Source organism: Bos taurus, chromosome 28 (genome assembly GCF_002263795.3).
Source record: "Bos taurus isolate L1 Dominette 01449 registration number 42190680 breed Hereford chromosome 28, ARS-UCD2.0, whole genome shotgun sequence".
Lineage (NCBI taxonomy): Eukaryota > Metazoa > Chordata > Mammalia > Artiodactyla > Bovidae > Bos > Bos taurus.
The window spans coordinates 9398344-9417151 of NC_037355.1; the positions used below are offsets into that span (position 1 = coordinate 9398344).

General features: G+C 39.4%; 1 protein-coding gene across 1 annotated transcript in view; it reads left to right on the forward strand.

Annotated features, from left to right (window-relative positions):
• Positions 1–5014, forward strand: part of ACTN2 (actinin alpha 2) — a 78678-nt gene extending 73664 nt beyond the window's left edge. The window contains exons 20-21 of the mRNA NM_001034635.1: positions 3128–3286; positions 4789–5014. Coding sequence (NP_001029807.1) covers positions 3128–3286; positions 4789–4947 — 318 coding nt within the window. The 3' untranslated portion in view covers positions 4948–5014. The remainder of the gene's footprint in view (positions 1–3127; positions 3287–4788) is intronic.
• The last annotated feature ends 13794 nt before the right edge of the window (positions 5015–18808 follow it).

The window sequence follows — 18808 nt, forward strand, 5'->3', positions numbered from 1 at the left end:
GTCTCGTACACAGGGTTATTGTTACCATCTTTCTAAATTCCATATATATGCGTTAGAATACTGTATTTATGTTTTTCCTTCTGGCTTACTTCACTCTGTATAATAGGCTCCAGTTTCATCCACCTCATTAGAACTGATTCAAATGTATTCTTTTTAATGGCTGAGTAATACTCCATTGTGTATATGTACCACAGCTTTCTTATCCATTCATCTGCTGATGGACATCTAGGTTGCTTCCATGTCTTGGCTATTATAAACAGTGCTGCGATGAACATTGGGGTACACGTGTCTCTTTCCCTTCTGGTTTCCTCAGTGTGTATGCCCAGCAGTGGGATTGCTGGATCATAAGGCAGTTCTATTTCCAGTTTTTTAAGGAATCTCCACACTGTTCTCCATAGTGGCTGTACTAGTTTGCATTCCCACCAACAGTGTAAGAGGGTTCCCTTTTCCTCCACACCCTCTCCAGCATTTATTATTTGTAGACTTTTGGATCGCAGCCATTCTGACTGGTGTGAAATGGTACCTCATAGTGGTTTTGATTTGCATTTCTCTGATAATGAGTGATGTTGAGCATCTTTTCATGTGTTTGTTAGCCATCTGTATGTCTTTTTTGGAGAAATGTCTATTTAGTTCTTTGGCCCATTTTTTGATTGGGTCGTTTATTTTTCTGGAGTTGAGCTGTAGGAGTTGCTTGTATATTTTTGAGATTAGTTGTTTGTCGGTTGCTTCATTTGCTATTATTTTCTCCCATTCTGAAGGCTGTCTTTTCACCTTGCTAATAGTTTCCTTTGATGTGCAGAAGCTTTTAAGGTTAATTAGGTCCCATTTGTTTATTTTTGTTTTTATTTCCAATATTCTGGGAGGTGGGTCATAGAGGATCCTGCTGTGATGTATGTCGGAGAGTGTTTTGCCTATGTTCTCCTCTAGGAGTTTTATAGTTTCTGGTCTTACGTTTAGATCTTTAATCCATTTTGAGTTTATTTTTGTGTATGGTGTTAGAAAGTGGTCCAGTTTCATTCTTTTACAAGTGGTTGACCAGATTTCCCAGCACCACTTGTTAAAGAGATTGTCTTTAATCCATTGTATATTCTTGCCTCCTTTGTCGAAGATAAGGTGTCCATATGTGCGTGGATTTATCTCTGGGCTTTCTATTTTATTCCATTGATCAATATTTCTGTCTTTGTGCCAGTACCATACTGTCTTGATAACTGTGGCTTTGTAGTAGAGCCTGAAGTCAGGTAGGTTGATTCCTCCAGTTCCATTCTTCTTTCTCAAGATCGCTTTGGCTATTCGAGGTTTTTTGTATTTCCATACAAATTGTGAAATTATTTGTTCTAGCTCTGTGAAGAATACTGTTGGTAGCTTGATAGGGATTGCGTTGAATCTATAAATTGCTTTGGGTAGTATACTCATTTTAGTGGGCTTCCCTGGTAGCTCAGTGGTAAAGAATCGACCTGCCAATGCCAGAGACACAGGGTCGATCCTTGATCAGAGAAGATCCCATGTGCCTTGGAGCAACTAAACTCATCCACCGCAACTACTGAGCCTGTGTTCTAGAGCCTGGGAATTACTACTGCTGAGCCCACGTACCACAGCCACTGAAGCCTGTGCATCCTAGAGGCTGTGCTCTATAACAAGAGAAGCTACCACAATGAGAAGCCTTTGTGCAACGAGGGAGTAGCCCCCACTCTGCAAATAGAGAAAAGCCCACGCAGCAATGAAGACCTAGCACAGCCAAAAAATTAATTAATTATTTAAAAAAAATTTAAAATCAGCTAAGAAATCTTACATTTCCCTGTGGGTTGTGAGTACCTGTATTAACCTTACTTCTGTGTTACCTGTTAACACATTACTGACCAAAGACATATTAATATGTCTTTTGTTACCTGAACATTATTGACTGGAAATGTGAGAGTGATATAATTTACGTCATCATGCGAAGCTGTTAGAACTTAAAATTGGTCAAGGGTTCATTATGCAAAACTTAACGATTGTTGTTATCATTCATATTTTGCCCCATTAGCTTCTTGTCCCAACTTGTGTATATTATAAACACAAGTTTATTACCATAAAATTTTTAAAAATGATGCATAGTGAAATTTTGAGTGAAGAATTTGTCAATGAATTTTATGCAAATTCTTTCTCTGATTGTCTGAGTGACATGTATACTTTAGTATCTCGTAATATGATAGTTTTTCCAAATATAGTTCTGATTCAGATGATGTGAAAATTAGACCAACAAAAAGACAAAATATCTTAGTGATTGATTCTGATACGGAAAGTGAAAATGAAACTCATTGTGCTGGAAGAGACTTTATATAGGTGTCAGGTGTAATTATTGAATGTAATAACTCGCAAAGTGTTAGTGAAGTAACATATTAATTTTTGGCCAGTCAAAGCAAAAATCACTGTCCTACAGGCTTTAGTTTCTGCGAAAATCCCCCAGTCAATAATGACTTAATATGTAATGTTAAACATAAATTACTTTGATGCATCTCCCCTTTCAAATAAGCACTGTGAGAGCCCGCCTCTAACCTGCCTTCTCTTTGGCAGTATTATTCTTCTCAATTATAGCCTGAGAAAAGGCCTAAGTCTCTGAATTCTTCTTCCATAATTATGTTAAGTCCCAAGGCAACAGGGCTTCCCTGGTGGCTCAGCAGTAAAGAATCTGCCTGCCAGTGGAGGAGATGGGAAACGTGGGTTTGATCCCTTGGTCAGGAAAATCTCCTGGATAAGAATATGGCAACCCGCTTCAATATTCTTGCCTGGAGAATCCTATAGACAGAGGAGCCTGGTGGGCTACAGTCCATGGGGTGACAGAGAGAGTCAGACATGACTTAGCAACTAAACAACAACAACCCAAGGCGACATGGATCAGAGAGAGAAAGGAATTCGGACATCAGGAGCTTCCGGGTTGATGCTGTAGCTACATTTCAAAATCCGTTAATGACTGTAAACTTAAGTCGCCCATAAGGGGAATCTGTTCCAAACATGGAAGGGAAGTGCGGGGAATATTTAAGTTTTCAAGCAAAAGGGAACTTGCATGCCAACAGGTAAAAGCGGGAAAGCAGCCCAGTTAGGAGTTGTGGACTGTTGAAGTCAATGTTTCCTTGCAACCTTGCCTCAGGGTGAAGCTGAGTTTGCCCGCATCATGACCCTGGTGGATCCCAACGGGCAGGGCACCGTCACCTTCCAGTCTTTCATCGACTTCATGACCAGAGAGACGGCTGATACCGACACGGCCGAGCAGGTCATCGCGTCCTTCCGGATCCTGGCTTCTGACAAGGTCTGCATCGACACATTTTCTTCTGCCTTTCTGACAGTCTGCTGCTTTATTCCAATAAGAATGGAAGCAATGTTGCAAATAATAATGATTTTGATACTGCTGCCTTTTATACTGCATCTGCACTGAATTCAGAAAGCACTTAAACGTAACGCTGGTGTACTCGGAAGAGGCTAAACACAGACATTCTGTCTTGGCATTTGTACCTGGTCCTTATGGGGAGTTTCATAGAAGGAACCAGCAGTATGAATTTTGCAGTTTTTTTGTGTGTGTTTTTCTGGTTCAACCCTACTTTACATTCTGGATTGGTAGATAAGATTTCTGAAAGATGAAACAGTGCAATTCAGATGTTAGAAAACTGAGAACCTTCTCCCAAGGATCAATGACACTGACTGTGCCCAGCCCTTGGAGCAAAGTTGAATAGAGCCATCCATTCTTTGTAAAAATTGGCAAGTTTTTCATTACATGTAACCTAGAAATTAAGTAGGAGTTTAATTGCAAGTTTAGAATTTTCACATCTCCCAAAACAATATTAAAACTTTTCAATATGTATAAGTTCAGTTTGGGATATGATCCCTTTGTCTTGTGTTCTAGCTGAAAGGGAAAGGAAGTTAGGATTCTAAAACACATCGGCTTGGCCATGTTTATTACCTTAAAAAAAATCTTATCTGACAACATAAACTATCTTTAAAATAATTATGTTTGTTTTAAAATGAATCCTTTATCATGTGGATAGGGGTTGAGGGGAGAAGGTCCAACTGGTTTAGGAGATAATAAACCAAGGCTTATCTAACACACCCAAAGCCCTACTATATATTACAATATATTTGCTCTTTATTTATCTTGACCTATCAGTCTATTTTATGAGAATTATCCTATTTTCTCTTGGACATTTGACATTAAAAACAAAAGACTCCATTGTTCAATGTCAGTTTAGTTTTGCTTTAGAAGGAGTTTTTCACCAGTGGCAACATGCCTCTAGTTTTTTAATAAATTGTGTAGGAAAGCAAGCACATATCACATGTATTTTTTAAAAACCACGTTGATCATTTTAAATTAAATATTCCTATATTTTCATTAGTGTATGGTATAAACCAACCTCCCCTTTATCTTTCTGTATGAAATTTACATCATAGTATTTTTCACTAATATTATGGCTCAATTTGAGAAGTGTTGATGGTACTGCTCACTTTGCCTCTATGAAGCATTTTAAATTTCCCACTGGCCAGAAGACAAATTACAAGTAAAACTCAGCCTTTGGTTGGCTGTCTGGTACTGTGCCTGTTAGACTCCCTACCTTTAGTCTTTTATTTTTTTATCTTTATCTTATTTTGGAATATAGTTGATTAACAATGTTGTGTTAATTTCAGGTGTATAGCAGACTGATTCAGTTAATCCTTTTTTTAACAATTAAACAAATGCAAGAAGTATGTCAGTATTTAAACCATTTAAGTTCCAGTGTGTCTTGCCATTGATTTTTAAAACATGTGTGTACTGTTTTCCAGCCATACATCTTGGCGGAGGAGTTGCGTCGGGAGCTGCCCCCAGACCAGGCCCAGTACTGCATCAAGAGGATGCCTGCCTACTCAGGCCCAGGCAGCGTGCCCGGAGCCCTGGATTACACCGCATTCTCCTCCGCACTCTACGGGGAGAGCGATCTGTGAGGCTGGGGTTTTGTAGTCGCTGATTAGAACGCAATAAAAGCTGAAGTCACAGTTTGTTTCTTGGAAACTTTGACAAGCTTTATTACGTTGTAGAGGGAGAACACTTTTTTCGCAACTCAGTTATTGCCAGCAGTGTAAGATGGCTGAAGTTAAGTTTTTCTAGTAGATGACATAGCGTACTTTATAAGTAGGTTTCTTTACTTCTGAGTTTTTAGCTAAGTGCAATGAAATATCAGGGGTTATAAAACAAAGCCAATCCTTGAGTAGTGTGAAATTAGGAAGACCTAAGGATAGAAGGAACATACAAAATGGGAAAATTCTGAAATACCCAAGATTCAAGACCAGAAAAATAATAGTAAATGTTTGACATTAAAAAAAATTCTTCATATATATAATATGTTTATATGGTTATCTCTTGGGGAATATATTTGGGATACTGGTGTTTTACTTTCTGGCTTATCCAAAGATTATATTTAAGATAAATGGTAACTGTCATCTCGTTAGCTGAATTGAATATTGTGAACTTCCAGAGAATAGAAACAGACACCCCAAAAGACTTTTAGCACTTAAAACATTTTAGGTAGAAATCATAGTCAGCTCTTCTTTATTTAGGACTACGTGGTCCAGTTAGTGGATTGCAATGCCTTACTCATACTGCAAAGCAGGAACCTCACCATGGAAATGTTTCATTGCCAGGGAGGAAGATGGAATCACTAGGTAAAATGTGTTTGGGGGGGATTATTTATTGATTCCAGGTTTCTGTGCTTTTTTTAGAGCTTGTTAGTATGTTAGAGTCTCACGAGATGACCATATATAAGTGCTCTGTTTTTAAACAAACAGGTGTCAATAGCAATAGTTATGATGGGGGACAAGTCAAAAGCTGCTATTTTTATAGCTCTCCAGGCAGAATTTCTCCTTTTTTTGCCTTTTAGTTTTACTATCTGATAAAGAGAAGGTGTTAGAGGGAGGAGTTGGTAGGAAAGGACTAATTCTCACCAACAGTAGAGGTAAGTTCTTTAACTGCAGAACCTTTACATACTTCAGGTGGATTCATTTTGTGTAGCAGGAATTCTTGATGTTTCTGCCCGCTCTCAGTGAGTGTCCCCACTGTGATTGGATGGGGCATTGCCACACCTCCTTCCATGTCTATGTGGAAGCCCCTTGCAGAGGACACCGATGGCTCCTGCCACCCATATCTGTCAGCTTTCATTCATTTTTCTGCTCATGCTGCTGTTTGCTGTACCTCCCCTGTTTTTCCATCTTGTTGACAGCTTGTAAAGAATAAAGCAGGAATTCTTTTTATATCTGAATCCTTAATGATCAGATGAATTACAAACAAACAAAAACAGTTGTAAATAGCAATTGAAGTGTTACTAGAAAAACAGTCATGTGCCTGTTAACCTATAGTCTTTTTCTTCAGATTTTTCTAGATTTCCACCAGTAGCTGGAAATGGGATATTTTCCATTCATGACTGTCCCGTAACTTAATATTTTTACACAATTGGCCCATTTAGAACCTTCAACCTTTGTAAGTTTCATTTAATTTGCTTCATTTTATTAAGTAGCTGATAGTTTACAGATTTCTGAAATCTGAGTCCTTGAGTTCAGTGCCAGACACTTTTGGGGTGGTGTTTAGGTGAACTGTGACTCCTTATTCTACTTCATGCAGGTGCTATATTCTGGCTGTATAGGGAGAAAAATGGGAAGATATTCTGCCTTTGAGGCTACTAGCGGGAATTCGTGGTGTTTTACAATTGGTGTAGGTGGTTCATCTTCCTAAAATTTTAGTTTCTTTACAACATTCAAGCAAGAGAATGGATCAACACTATCTGCTAACAAATGAAAAAGGGAAATAAACTCTGAAACACTTAATAAACATGTTTGTACTCTCATTTTAGAAGTTATTTTTATTTCTGAAGCTGAATTATTGATTAAAGTTAATTTGTAAAAGAAAAGGAATCCCTGTTTTTTTATTATTATTATTTCAACTAATAACCAGTTTCTTTGGTTAACCACAAACTTTCCTCACTTAAAATTTCCATCATCACTTAAAACTCTCATTTGGTTTAGCATTTGCCTTGTTTAAAGAATTAGAGACTGGCTTGTTGGGTAGAGGGTAAGTTTGAGATGAGGAATTAAGATTGGCCCAGTTAGAGGTGAGTGATGAATGGACTAGGGAACGAAATGGATTAGGAAGAAATTTTACCCCAGATATCATTTCAGAATCCCCAGTAGGTATTTTGAAAGTGTATGGCACCCCGAGCCCTAACCCCAGAGCTTCTAGTTGTGAAGGTCTGGGTTAAGACCTGGACATCTGCCGGGGTCCAGCCCCGGCTGATCCAGGGTATTTGAAGCAGGGACGGCGTCGGCGAGGATCAGGATACAATAGCTTCAATTAGATATTAAATAGAGATGTAAAGAGTAATAGAATGAGGATAGCTCAGTAGGAAAATTCAGTGGAGAAAAGAGGCTGAGTAGCTTGGTTTACGTGGGAGACCAATAAAACTTCAAGACAAGAACTTTGCACCACTTACGTAGGTCGCAGGCGTCCTTCCGTTCTCCCGAAGGAGAGGAGACACTGAGGCCTCCCCGGTTGGATCTTAGAAGCCCAGGCATAATTAGTAACCATGGCGGGTTCCGTGCTCCAGATGGAGATTCTGCCAGAGTGAGACAGAGAGCGACATGGGGAGACCAGTATTTCGAGAAACTGATCCCAATTCTTTATTTTCCATGGGCTACTTTTATACACTGAGATGTTATGCCAAAGTCACGTGGGGTCAGCAGTCCTGACTTTTATCAAAGTCAGGTGCTTCATACAAATGTATACAGAGGTCTTAGGGGTGTTACATCATCTTCTGGCCAGGGGGACCTGCTGACAATTTATGACCCTCTCCTTGTGACAGTGCTCAGTCAACCAGGACACTTATTTCTCCAGGGGTGATTATTCTTAAAACAGACGCCACCCAAATAAAGTTACATTCCTATAGGGTGAGGGTATAGTGGGTTTTAGTTAAGGGAAGAATTTACTTAGCCTAAGGTCTAATGTGATTAATATCAAAGGTTAATACTTATTTCTTCTATATATTCATTAATGTGTGTAAGGGCAGGGGATGTGGAGACTTAGCAACAAACATTGGCTCAACAAATGAAAAACCCTTCACCAATACAATTTCTAATCAGCCCATTATACTCATAGTTTTCTAACTTTTCTAAGGAACCTGTTTTTAGAAGGTTTAAAGCATCTCGTGCCTCTCACAGTTGAGAGGCTGTGAGCAATCACATGTGGCCAGACAAGCCTGTCAGGCAGGCTAGAGAACCTTCAGAGGAGTTTGTAGGTTAAAACACTCTTGTCACACCCAGGAGTTTTTATTAACTGGAGCTCTAAGTTAACTCCTTCTCCGAAAGAGGTGGTGGGGGACAGCCCCCCGTAAAGTCAGAGGTGTAGGTGGGAGCACAAAGTAGTAAAGCAGGCAGGCTCTAGTTATGGGGGTAGATGCTCGAGGATTTCCAGGGGGACTCCTGAGGCTTGATCCCGCCTTTGTGTATGTTGAGCCTCCTTCCTCATGACCTTTGCCACGGGCCGAGTGCCTCACTCTGGCCCCCAACAGACATCTGCATTTTTTGAAAGCTCCATGGATGATTCTACTAACCCTCAATTGAAAACCACTGGATTAGAGGTAATGGAAAGGGTCATTAGTAATCAGGAAGTGTAAAACAGATAGAGAAGCTCTTACTGGAAAGGTTAATGGTTGGACCACATGAATGGTCAGGCCAACCCCTGTACCATGTGGTTGGTGATATACAAATATTGGCAATGGCTGAATTTCAGATGGGTACACTTGTCTTCATATTCTTTCCTGCTGCGTACCTGATTCACACATATTCATGAAATAAGCTGGAGATGAGCTCTCTACAGCCTTTAAGTGAAAAGAAGCAAATCAAAATGATATAAAGTCAGAAACTTGTATTTCTTTTTAAAATTAATTTTAATTGGAGTATAGTTGATTGACAATGTTGTATTAATTTCAGGTGTACAACAAGGTGAATCAGTTATACATACACATATATTCACTCTTTTTAAGATTCTTTTCCTATACAGGTCATTGCAGAGTACTGAGTAGAATTCTCTATGCTGTATAGTAGGCTATTATTAGTTACCTGCTTTATATATAGTAGTGTGTGTATGTCAGTCCTAATCTCCTAGTTTATTCCTCCCTGTCTTTGTATTTTAAGAAGTAGTTAATTATTACCAAGCTGACACAGACTCACCCACAGTCGCCTTGGGTTATTTGACAAGAAGGCACTGAGTGCATTCAACTGTGTCCGTGAACTTTCTCAAATACCCAGGAGCCTATGTAGTGCTTTAACTGCCCTCTGTGCGACGTTCTCATATTTCAGATGGAATCGGCAGAGAAGGAGACAAGTTTTTTTTTCCCCTTTTGGATTCATTAATTAATAACTCAGTACTTAGTGTGTTAGTCATTCAGTCGTGTCTGACTCTTCGTGATCCCATGGACTGTAGCCCATTAGGATCCTCTGTCCATGGAATTCTCCAGGCAAGAATATTGGGGTGGGTAGCCATTCTCTTCTCCAGGAGATCTTCCAAACCTGCAGATGGAACCCAGGTCTCCTGCATTGTAGTCAGATTCTAAACCATCTGAGTCAGCAAGCAGCTGACAAATCATCATTCTTTTAAAGCTGGGAGCTGAAGGCGGTTGTGATCCATCAATGGGAATCCCTAACCAAGGATTCCCCAGTACCTTAAAGTCTTTTCGAAGTAATCTCCAAAGCACTGCAAACTTCCGTGTTGATAAAACAAATGGGCAGAAGTGATGGCAAATTGGAGTATCAGTAAGAAATAAATGGCTTTTTTGGGTCATGTATTTAAACATTGGGAATTCTTTTCAACTACTTTCAATAATGATACTTAGAACAAAGAAACAATCCAACTGAAAAAATGGGCAGAAGACCTAAGCAGACACTTCAGTGAAGACATACAGATGGCCAACATGAAAAAATATTCAACTTCATTAATTATTAAGAAGTGCAAATCAAAACTACAATGAGATACCATGTTACACTGGTCAGAAAGGCCATCATTTAAAAGCCTACAGATAACAAATACTGGAGAGAGTGTGGAGAAAAGGGAACTCTTACACTGTTAGTGGGAATGTCAATTGGTACAGCCACTATGGAAAACAGTATAGAGGTTCCTCAAAAAACAAAAAAAAGAGTGGCCATAAGATCCTGCCATCCCACTCCTCAGCATATATCCCGAAAAAACGAATTGGAAAAGACACATGCACCCCAGTGTTCACTGTAGCACTATTCACAACACTAAGGCATGGAAATAACCTAAATGTCTATCGACAAATGAATAAAGATTAGTCTATATACACAATAGAATGCTGCTGCTGCTAAGTCACTTCAGTCATGTCCGACTCTGTGCAACCCCAGAGACAGCAGCCCACCAGGCTCCCCCGTCCCTGGGATTCTCCAGGCAAGAACACTGAAGTGGGTTGCCATTTCCTTCTCCCAATAGAATGCTACTCAGCCATAAAAAAGAATGAAATAATGCCACTTGAGGCAACACGGATGAACCTGGAGATTATCATCCTAAATGAAGTAAGAGAAAAACAAATACCATATGCCATCATTTATATGTGGAATCTAAAATACGACACAAAGAACTCGCCTATGAAACAAATAGACTCACAGAACAGATTTGTGCTTGCCGTGGAGGAGGGAAGGACTGGGAGTTTGGGATTAGGAGATTCAAGCTATTATATATATGGATAAACAGCAAGGTCTACTGTACAGCACAGTATTCAATATCCTGTGATAAATCATAATGGAAAAGAGTATGAGGAAGAATGTATATACATGTATAACTGAATCACTTTACAGTAGAAATTAACAGAACCCATAAATCATTAAAAAATAATCCTTAGAATGATTTAACTTTAGTTGCTAAATTGTGTCCAACTCTTGTGACCCCATGGACTATAACCCACCAGACTCCTCTGTCCATGGAATTTTTCAGGCAGGCATACTGGAGTGGGTAGCCATTTCCTTCTCCAGGGGATCTTCCCAACCCAGGGATTGAACCCAGACTCTTTACCACTGAGCCACCAGGGAAGCCCTTAGAATGAGTTAGCCAATTAGAAAAACACCTGTGAATAACCAAGACAGCACAGACTGGTAACAAGAATGCTTTCTGAGACAACCACAATTGTCAAGTTTCACTAGATAAAAGTTGTGGTAATTGTTTACATGATTTCTTTTAGATTTGATGTGTATTATATGAGAAAACACTTAAAACATATTTATCCAAGCATATAAAATATTCCCATTACAATCTTTGACTTACTTCATCTTATAAAATATTCAGTATGTACTATTTCATGTTAGCTAAAACGTATAATTTATGCTAGATACCAGGCCAATTAATTTTTGACAGTTTATATTTTACTCTTTAATTAAATACTTTGAAAAACTTTGATCAGAATGTTTAAGACAATGGAATTATTTCCTGAATTTATACATGATTTTTATATAACTATTCCCAAACACAACTTCAGTACACATAAGCCCTCCTTCTAGCATCCCCACCCTTGTTTCATGAAAAACTTTAAAAAGTGTAGCTACATATTATACTGCACAAATGAGAAAGATTTACGTAATACAAATGTTAATTCTATTAGCACAACAGCATTTTAATCTTGACTTAACTGCCTTCATAAGATTCTGTTCAATATTTATTTCTCAGTGGTTTTTAAATGATTCCTCAAAATAAAGATTTGAGTTTATTTGAATTGAAAATGAAGTCAGATTTTTTTTTTTTTTTTTTTTACAACAGAAAGTAAGGCTGATTTACTTAATCATTTAGTTTTCCTTGGGTAATTAGGCTACATGGGGGACATTTTCCATTTTTTCAATTATCTGAATCTGAGGCTCCAATGTTTTGATGAAAACATAATTAAAACACATGATAATACAAAAACATTTTATTGAAAGAAGAAAGGAATTGGCAAAGCTGTGTTAAAACTAACAACTTCCTCTAACTTTTTCTGAATACAGTGGACTAAATAAGGAGTCTTGAGGAGAAAAGTAACAGGAGTCATTCATAGTTGCTGAGTTCGAGGATTGGCACAGCTACAGCTTAGAAGAAATCTGAGTTTCTGTCGGGAGATCACCCCAGTGATACGGGCTGCTCCCCTCAAAACTGCCATGTGGAAACAGAAACTTGTGTATGTTTTAAGCCACTGTATTTAGAATATCTGTTACAACAGCTTGGCCTTACCCTAAACAATACAGTAATAGTAACCTTGACAGCTTCCTCACCTAGCTGTATAGCTACATTTATGATATTTTAGATATACTAAACATTTTAACTTTTATCTTTTTATTTCTCAGCTTTATATGAGTTTTGATAAAGAGAGATAAGGACGTTTTGTACCTAATTCGACACATTCATTCACTCATTTTACAACCACTGTATTTTACAGCCACTAATATCCAGAATGCTGCATGGTGTGGCCAAAAAGATTATTTAATACAATAATACTAGCACATATCAAAGTGTCTTAAATTCAATGAAGTATAATAATATAGGAACCATAAAAATTAATGCTAGGCTATATACAGACATGGAAGAGGAGCATATAGTGATTTGGAGAAATCAGAATGAGGTGAAGAGTTTAGACAGCAATTTTTTAAAAAATGGAGGATAGGTGACAAAAGAATGAGAGGAATCTAACAAAGGAATAACAAAATTAAAATCTGCATCAGAAATGGGTTTTATAAAGACAGCAATTATTTTGCAAAAATCAGAAGTGGAGGATGGATATCTAAGTTAAATGTTTTTAAACCCTAACAATTATAATTATTCTAAAGTAACAGAATGGTTGAACAGAAGCAATAATCAAATATATCACTAAATAAGATTTTCTTGAACTGAAAAAAAGGATTTAAGCATTCAAGCAAAAGAACACACAGTATACTGGGCAAAAATCAATAAAGAAAAACTAACACCTCAACATATTCTGCCATTCAAAAAAGATAATTTTCAAGATAAGAAAAGAATGTAACCAGACAGAAAAAAGACAATAAAATACAAGTCATCTGGGCTCAGACTTCTCTCTAACATGAGATACAGGAAGACAACATAGGCAAAATGGAGAAGATTGAAATAGCTGTCCCTCCAACAAAAAAAACAACTGAATTGGCAGGAGCTGTCTGAAGCAACTAGTTTGGAAAGCTGGGCTGGCAGAACAGTTGCAGAGCCTGGAGAGAGTCTACTGAAGCAGCTGAATCTCAGGCTGTACCAGGTACCATCTCCCATCCTTCAACCCTGTGGCAGGCAGCTGTGAACAGGGGCAAGCGTTCCTGGTGTAGCTTGCTACAGTCAAGGTGGGTAGCAAGGAGCTTATCTTTCAAAAGTCGAGGTCATGTGTTTTGAGTGCTAATTGCTGCTTTTTATCACTGAGGAGCCAACACAGAAGTCAAGCATTGTTTCAACCTACATGGGCTGAAGTGGATTTCCAGCAAGGAGGGGATTCAAAGATGGGATCTATTTTTCACTTTATGGGAACCAGACATTTAAGGAAATCTTTGTAAGGCCAAAGACAACTGCAGAGATGATGGAAGAGATCAGTCAGTGATCTTACCTAACATACGATACAAGTGCTGCAAAGTTAGTTTGGAAAATTCACATGGCTCTAGCCCTCAACCAGCAAAAACTAGCAATCCCTGAAGAGTGGGAGAATTAGACTTCCAGAATTACTACATTATACTCAGAAGGTCTAGTTCTCAACAATAACAAAAAAAATGTAAAACAGACCATAAACCAGAAAATATGACCCATTCATCGGAAATAAAAAATTTCAGGGACTTTCCTGGTGGTTCAGTGGTTCAGACTCCTTGCTTCCAATGCAGGGGGTGTGGGTTCAACCCCTGGTTGGGGAACTAAGATCCCACATGGCACATGGCATGGCCAAATAAATGAATAGAGTCTTAGAAAAGATGACATTTAAAAAGAGAAAAGCCATCCAGATTAGAAAGAAAGTGAAATTATCTCTGTTCTACAGATGATATGATGTTATATGTAGAAAATTCTAACAAACCTACAAAAATTTGTCAGAGCCAAAAGAATTCAGCAAGGAGATTTAACATCAACACCTCAAAATCAGCTGTATTTCTATACACTTGCAATTAACAGTCTGAAAAGGAACCGATGAAACAGTTCCATTTACAATAGCATTAAAAAGTAATATCATTTTCCTTCCTTCCCACTTGTCTTACTCCATCTGGGCTGCTCTAACAAAATACCGCAGGCATCTATAGGTAGGGTATTAACAACAGATTTATATTTCTCATAGTTCTGGAGACTGAGAAGTTCAAGATCATGGTATTAGCGTGGTTAGATGAGAACCCAAACTTCCCTGTATATCCTCACATAGCAGAGGGGACAAGGGAGCTTTACTGGGCCTCTCTTACAAGGTCCCTAACTCCCTCTGAAGGTTCCACCTTCATGACCTAGCCACATCCCAAAGCCCCTACTACCAATGAGCATTAGGATTTCAACATATGAATTTGGAGGGGACACAAACATTCAGCCCCTAGCACCATTATTTTTTCTTACATTGTAGTCCAAATCTATCTCTTTACATGAATTTCTTGGGTTTTCATATTTTGAATGAACTTCTTTCTTTCTTCTAGTTACTAGCTTTCCCCTTGTATTTCTGTTATCCCATTTATTATGATCCACTTTATCTTATTCACTCATAATTTGTCTTGCAGGATCTTTGGGGAGCAAATCCTATTCTGAACATCTTTATGTTCCCCAAAGCATCTGACATGGTGCCTATCCACTTTGGGTACTTAACTGGCATTTATTTGATAGAATTTTCTAAAGCTCTGCTGTAAATATTAATTATACATTTTGATAATCTGAACAGTGACATGGGTTTCAGTTTCTTTGAAATTCATTTAGTTCCTAATTTTTAAAAAAATCCAAGATTGAACACACTGCAGAACTAACCCTGCACTGCACATTAATGGTTTTTGACAAATTGAATAATTGGTGATTAAATATTTACTTGAAGAAAAAATACATTATTTAATTTTAATGTTTTCAGGCTACAGTTCATTTCTGTGACATCCAAATTGATGGTTTTAATAAGGTTTATATTAAGGTTCTTAATACCAACTGTCTGGCCAAGTGTGAAAACCACCTCAAATACTATTAGAAGTACATGATCCTTATACATGGGTATCCTTAATCACATACCAGGTATAGTACTTTTACACTTTAAAGGGGAACAGTACTTTTACACTTTAAAGGGGAATACCAACATGGTTGTCTGTCACCAGAGAAAGACTAGCTTTCTAGAAAGACTGAGGCAATACTTGAATGACTTTGAAAACTAATGTTGTCCAGTCATTATAGCAGAAGATACGCAATCTCCATTACAGATACCAGCTGCACCTTCATCTCAGGAACAGGGTTAAAGGTCTCAGCAGCCAGGTGAGCCTTCCTGAGTTCTTTGGTCTATGCCTCCATTCCTAACCAGTACTCAGTCCCACCCTCCCAGAGTTGCTGAGAGGCGAGTGTTTCTTTACCAAGATTAATAACTTTAATCAAGTTGCAGTCAGCTTGACCTAGGGATTATTTTGCTTTATTTAATGTTAACACTAGTGAAATTATCTTGTGTGAGTGCTAAGTTGCTCCAGTTACATCCCACTCTTTGTGACTCTATGGACTGTAGCCCGCCATGCTCCTCTGCAAATGGGATTCTCCAGGCAAGAATACTGGAGTGGGTTGCTATGCCCTCCACCAGGGAATCTTCCCCACCCAGGGATCAAACCCCACTGTCTCTTTTGTCTCCTGCATTGGCAGGTGGGTTCTTTACCAGTGGCACCACCTGGGAGATTTATCTTACCATTGGCAAATAAAGGAATCATATTTCCAGTTTCAGAGAATGATTATAGCTTTCAAATTACATCCTGCTTAAGACAAAACAAAACAAACAAACAAAAAAACCCCTCTTTCTGCCAGTAAAAAGTCTGCTATGGAAGCTGTGCTAGCAGTGTTCATCAGATAATGTCCAAAACACAGTGGCTGCAATATTCCTCCAGTAATTTACCCTTGTGAACACTATTTAGTCACATGCCACCTTGTGCCAGGTATTAAATGTTACTGTGGCTATATAACAAGACCAAGACAGAAAAAGTCTGTCCTAAAATAAGACTTTATTATTATTATTTTTAATACACTTATTTACTGCCTATCATCTGCATATGTGCTCTGGTAGTCGCTCAGTCATGTCTGACTCTTTGCGACCCCATGGACTGTAGCCTGCCAGGCTCCTCTGTCCATGGGGATTCTCCAGGCAAGAATACTGGAGTGGGTTCCCATGCCTTCCTCCAGGGGATCTTCCCAACGCAGGGATCGAACCCTGGTCTCCTGCATTGGCAGCTGGATTCTTTACCACTAAGCCACCAGGAAAGCCCCAACCCTTTATTCATTTATTTATCTTTGGCTGCACGGGGTCTTTTGGCGGTGAGGTCTTTCTCTAGTTGCCGGTATGTGGGCTTTTCATTACAGTGGCTTCTCTAGTTGCAGAGTACAGGCTTCAGGTACACAGGCTTCACAAGTCACGTCACACGGGCCCTAAGCACATGGGTTTCAGTAGTTGTGGAGCACCTGCTTAGTTGCTCCGAGGTATGTGAGATCTTTCTGAACCAGGGATTGAACCCATGTCCCCCGCATTAGCAGGTGTATTTTTAATCAAGGGACCACTGGGGAAGTCGCCATGAACCTGTAAACATTACAGTTTTCAGTTCAGTCAGTTCAGTTCAGTCGCTCAATCATGTCCGACTCTTTGCGACCCCATGAATCGCAGCACGCCAGGCCTCCCTGTCCATCACCAACTCCCGGAGTTCACTCAAATTCATGTCCATCGAGTCGGTGATGCCATCCAGCCATCTCATCCTCTGTCGTTCCCTTCTCCTCCTGCCCCCAATCCCTCCCAGAATCAGAGTCTTTTCCAATGAGTCAACTCTTCGCATGAGGTGGCCAAAGTACTGGAGTTTCAGCTTTAGCATCATTCCTTCCAAAGAACACCCAGAGCTGATCTCCTTTAGAATGGACTGGTTGGATCTCCTTGCAGTCCAAGGGACTCTCAAGAGTCTTCTCCAACACCACAGTTCAAAACCATCAATTCTTCAGTGCTCAGCTTTCTTCACAGTCCAACTCTCACATCCATACATGACCACAGGAAAAACCATAGCCTTGACTAGACGGACCTTTGTTGGCAAAGTAATGTCTCTGCTTTTTAATATGCTATCTAGGTTGGTCATAACTTTCCTTCCAAGGAGTAAGTGTCTTTTAATTTCATGGCTGATTTTGGAGCCCAAAAAAACAAAGTCTGACACTGTTTCCACTGTTTCCCCATCTATTTCCCATGAAGTGATGGGACCAGACGCCATGATCTTCATTTTCTGAAAGTTGAGCTTTAAGCCAACTTTTTCACTCTCCTCTTTCACTTTCATCAAGAGGCTTTTTAGTTCCTCTTCACTTTCTGCCATAAGGGTGGTGTCATCTGCATATCTGAGGTTACTGATATTTCTCGCGGCAATCTTGATTCCAGCTTGTGCTTCTTCCAGCCCTGTGTTTCTCAAGATGTACTCTGCATAGAAGTTAAATAAGCAGGGTGACAATATACAGCCTTGACATACTCCTTTTCCTATTTGGAACCAGTCTGTTGTTCCATGTCCAGTTCTAACTGTTGCTTCCTGACCTGCATGTAAGTTTCTTAAGAGGCAGGTCAGGTGGTCTGGTATTCCCATCTCTTTCAGAATTTTCCACAGTTTATTGTGATCCACACAGTCAAAGGCTTTGGCATAGTCAATAAAGCAGAAATAGATGTTTTTCTGGAACTGTCTTGCTTTTTCAATGATCCAGCGGGTGTTGGCTGGAGAAGGCAATGGCAACCCACTCCAGTACTCTTGCCTGGAAAATTCCATGAACGGAGGAGCCTGGTGGGCTACAGTCCATGGGGTCGCCAAGAGTTGGACACGACTGAGCAACTGACTTCACTTTCACTTTTCACTTTCATGCATTGGAGAAGGAAATGGAAACCCACTCCAGTGTTTTTGCCTGGAGAATCCCAGGGATGGTGGAGCCTGGTGGGCTGCCGTCTATGGGGTCGCACAGAGTCGGACACAACTGAAGCGACTTAGTAGCAGCAGCAGCAGCAGCAGCAGATGTTGGCAATTTGATCTCTGGTTCCTCTTCCTTTTCTAAAACCAGCTTGAACATCTGGAAGTTCACGGTTCAAATATTGCTGAAGCCTGGCTTGGAGAATTTTGAGTATTACTTTACTAGCGTGTGAGTTGAGTGCAATTGTGTGGTAGTTTGAGCATTCTTTGGCATTGTCTTCTTTGGGATTGGAATGAAAACTGACCTTTTTCAGTCCTGTGGCCACTGCTGAGTTGTCCAAATTTGCTGGCATATTGAGTGCAGCACTTGCACAGCATCATCTTTCAGGATTTGAAATAGCTCAACTGGACTTCCATCATGTCCACTAGCTTTGTTCGTAGTGATGCTTTCTAAGGCCCACTTGACTTCACATTCTAGGATGTCTGGCTCTAGGTGAGTGATCACACCATTGTGATTATCTCGGTTGTGAAGATCTTTTTTGTCCAGTTCTTCTGTGTATTCTTGCCACCTCTTCTTAATATCTACTGCTTCTGTTAGGTCCATAACATTTCTGCCCTTTATTGTGCCCATCTTTGCATGAAATGTTCCCTTGGTATCTCTAATTTTCTTGAAGAGATCTCTAGTCTTTCCCATTCT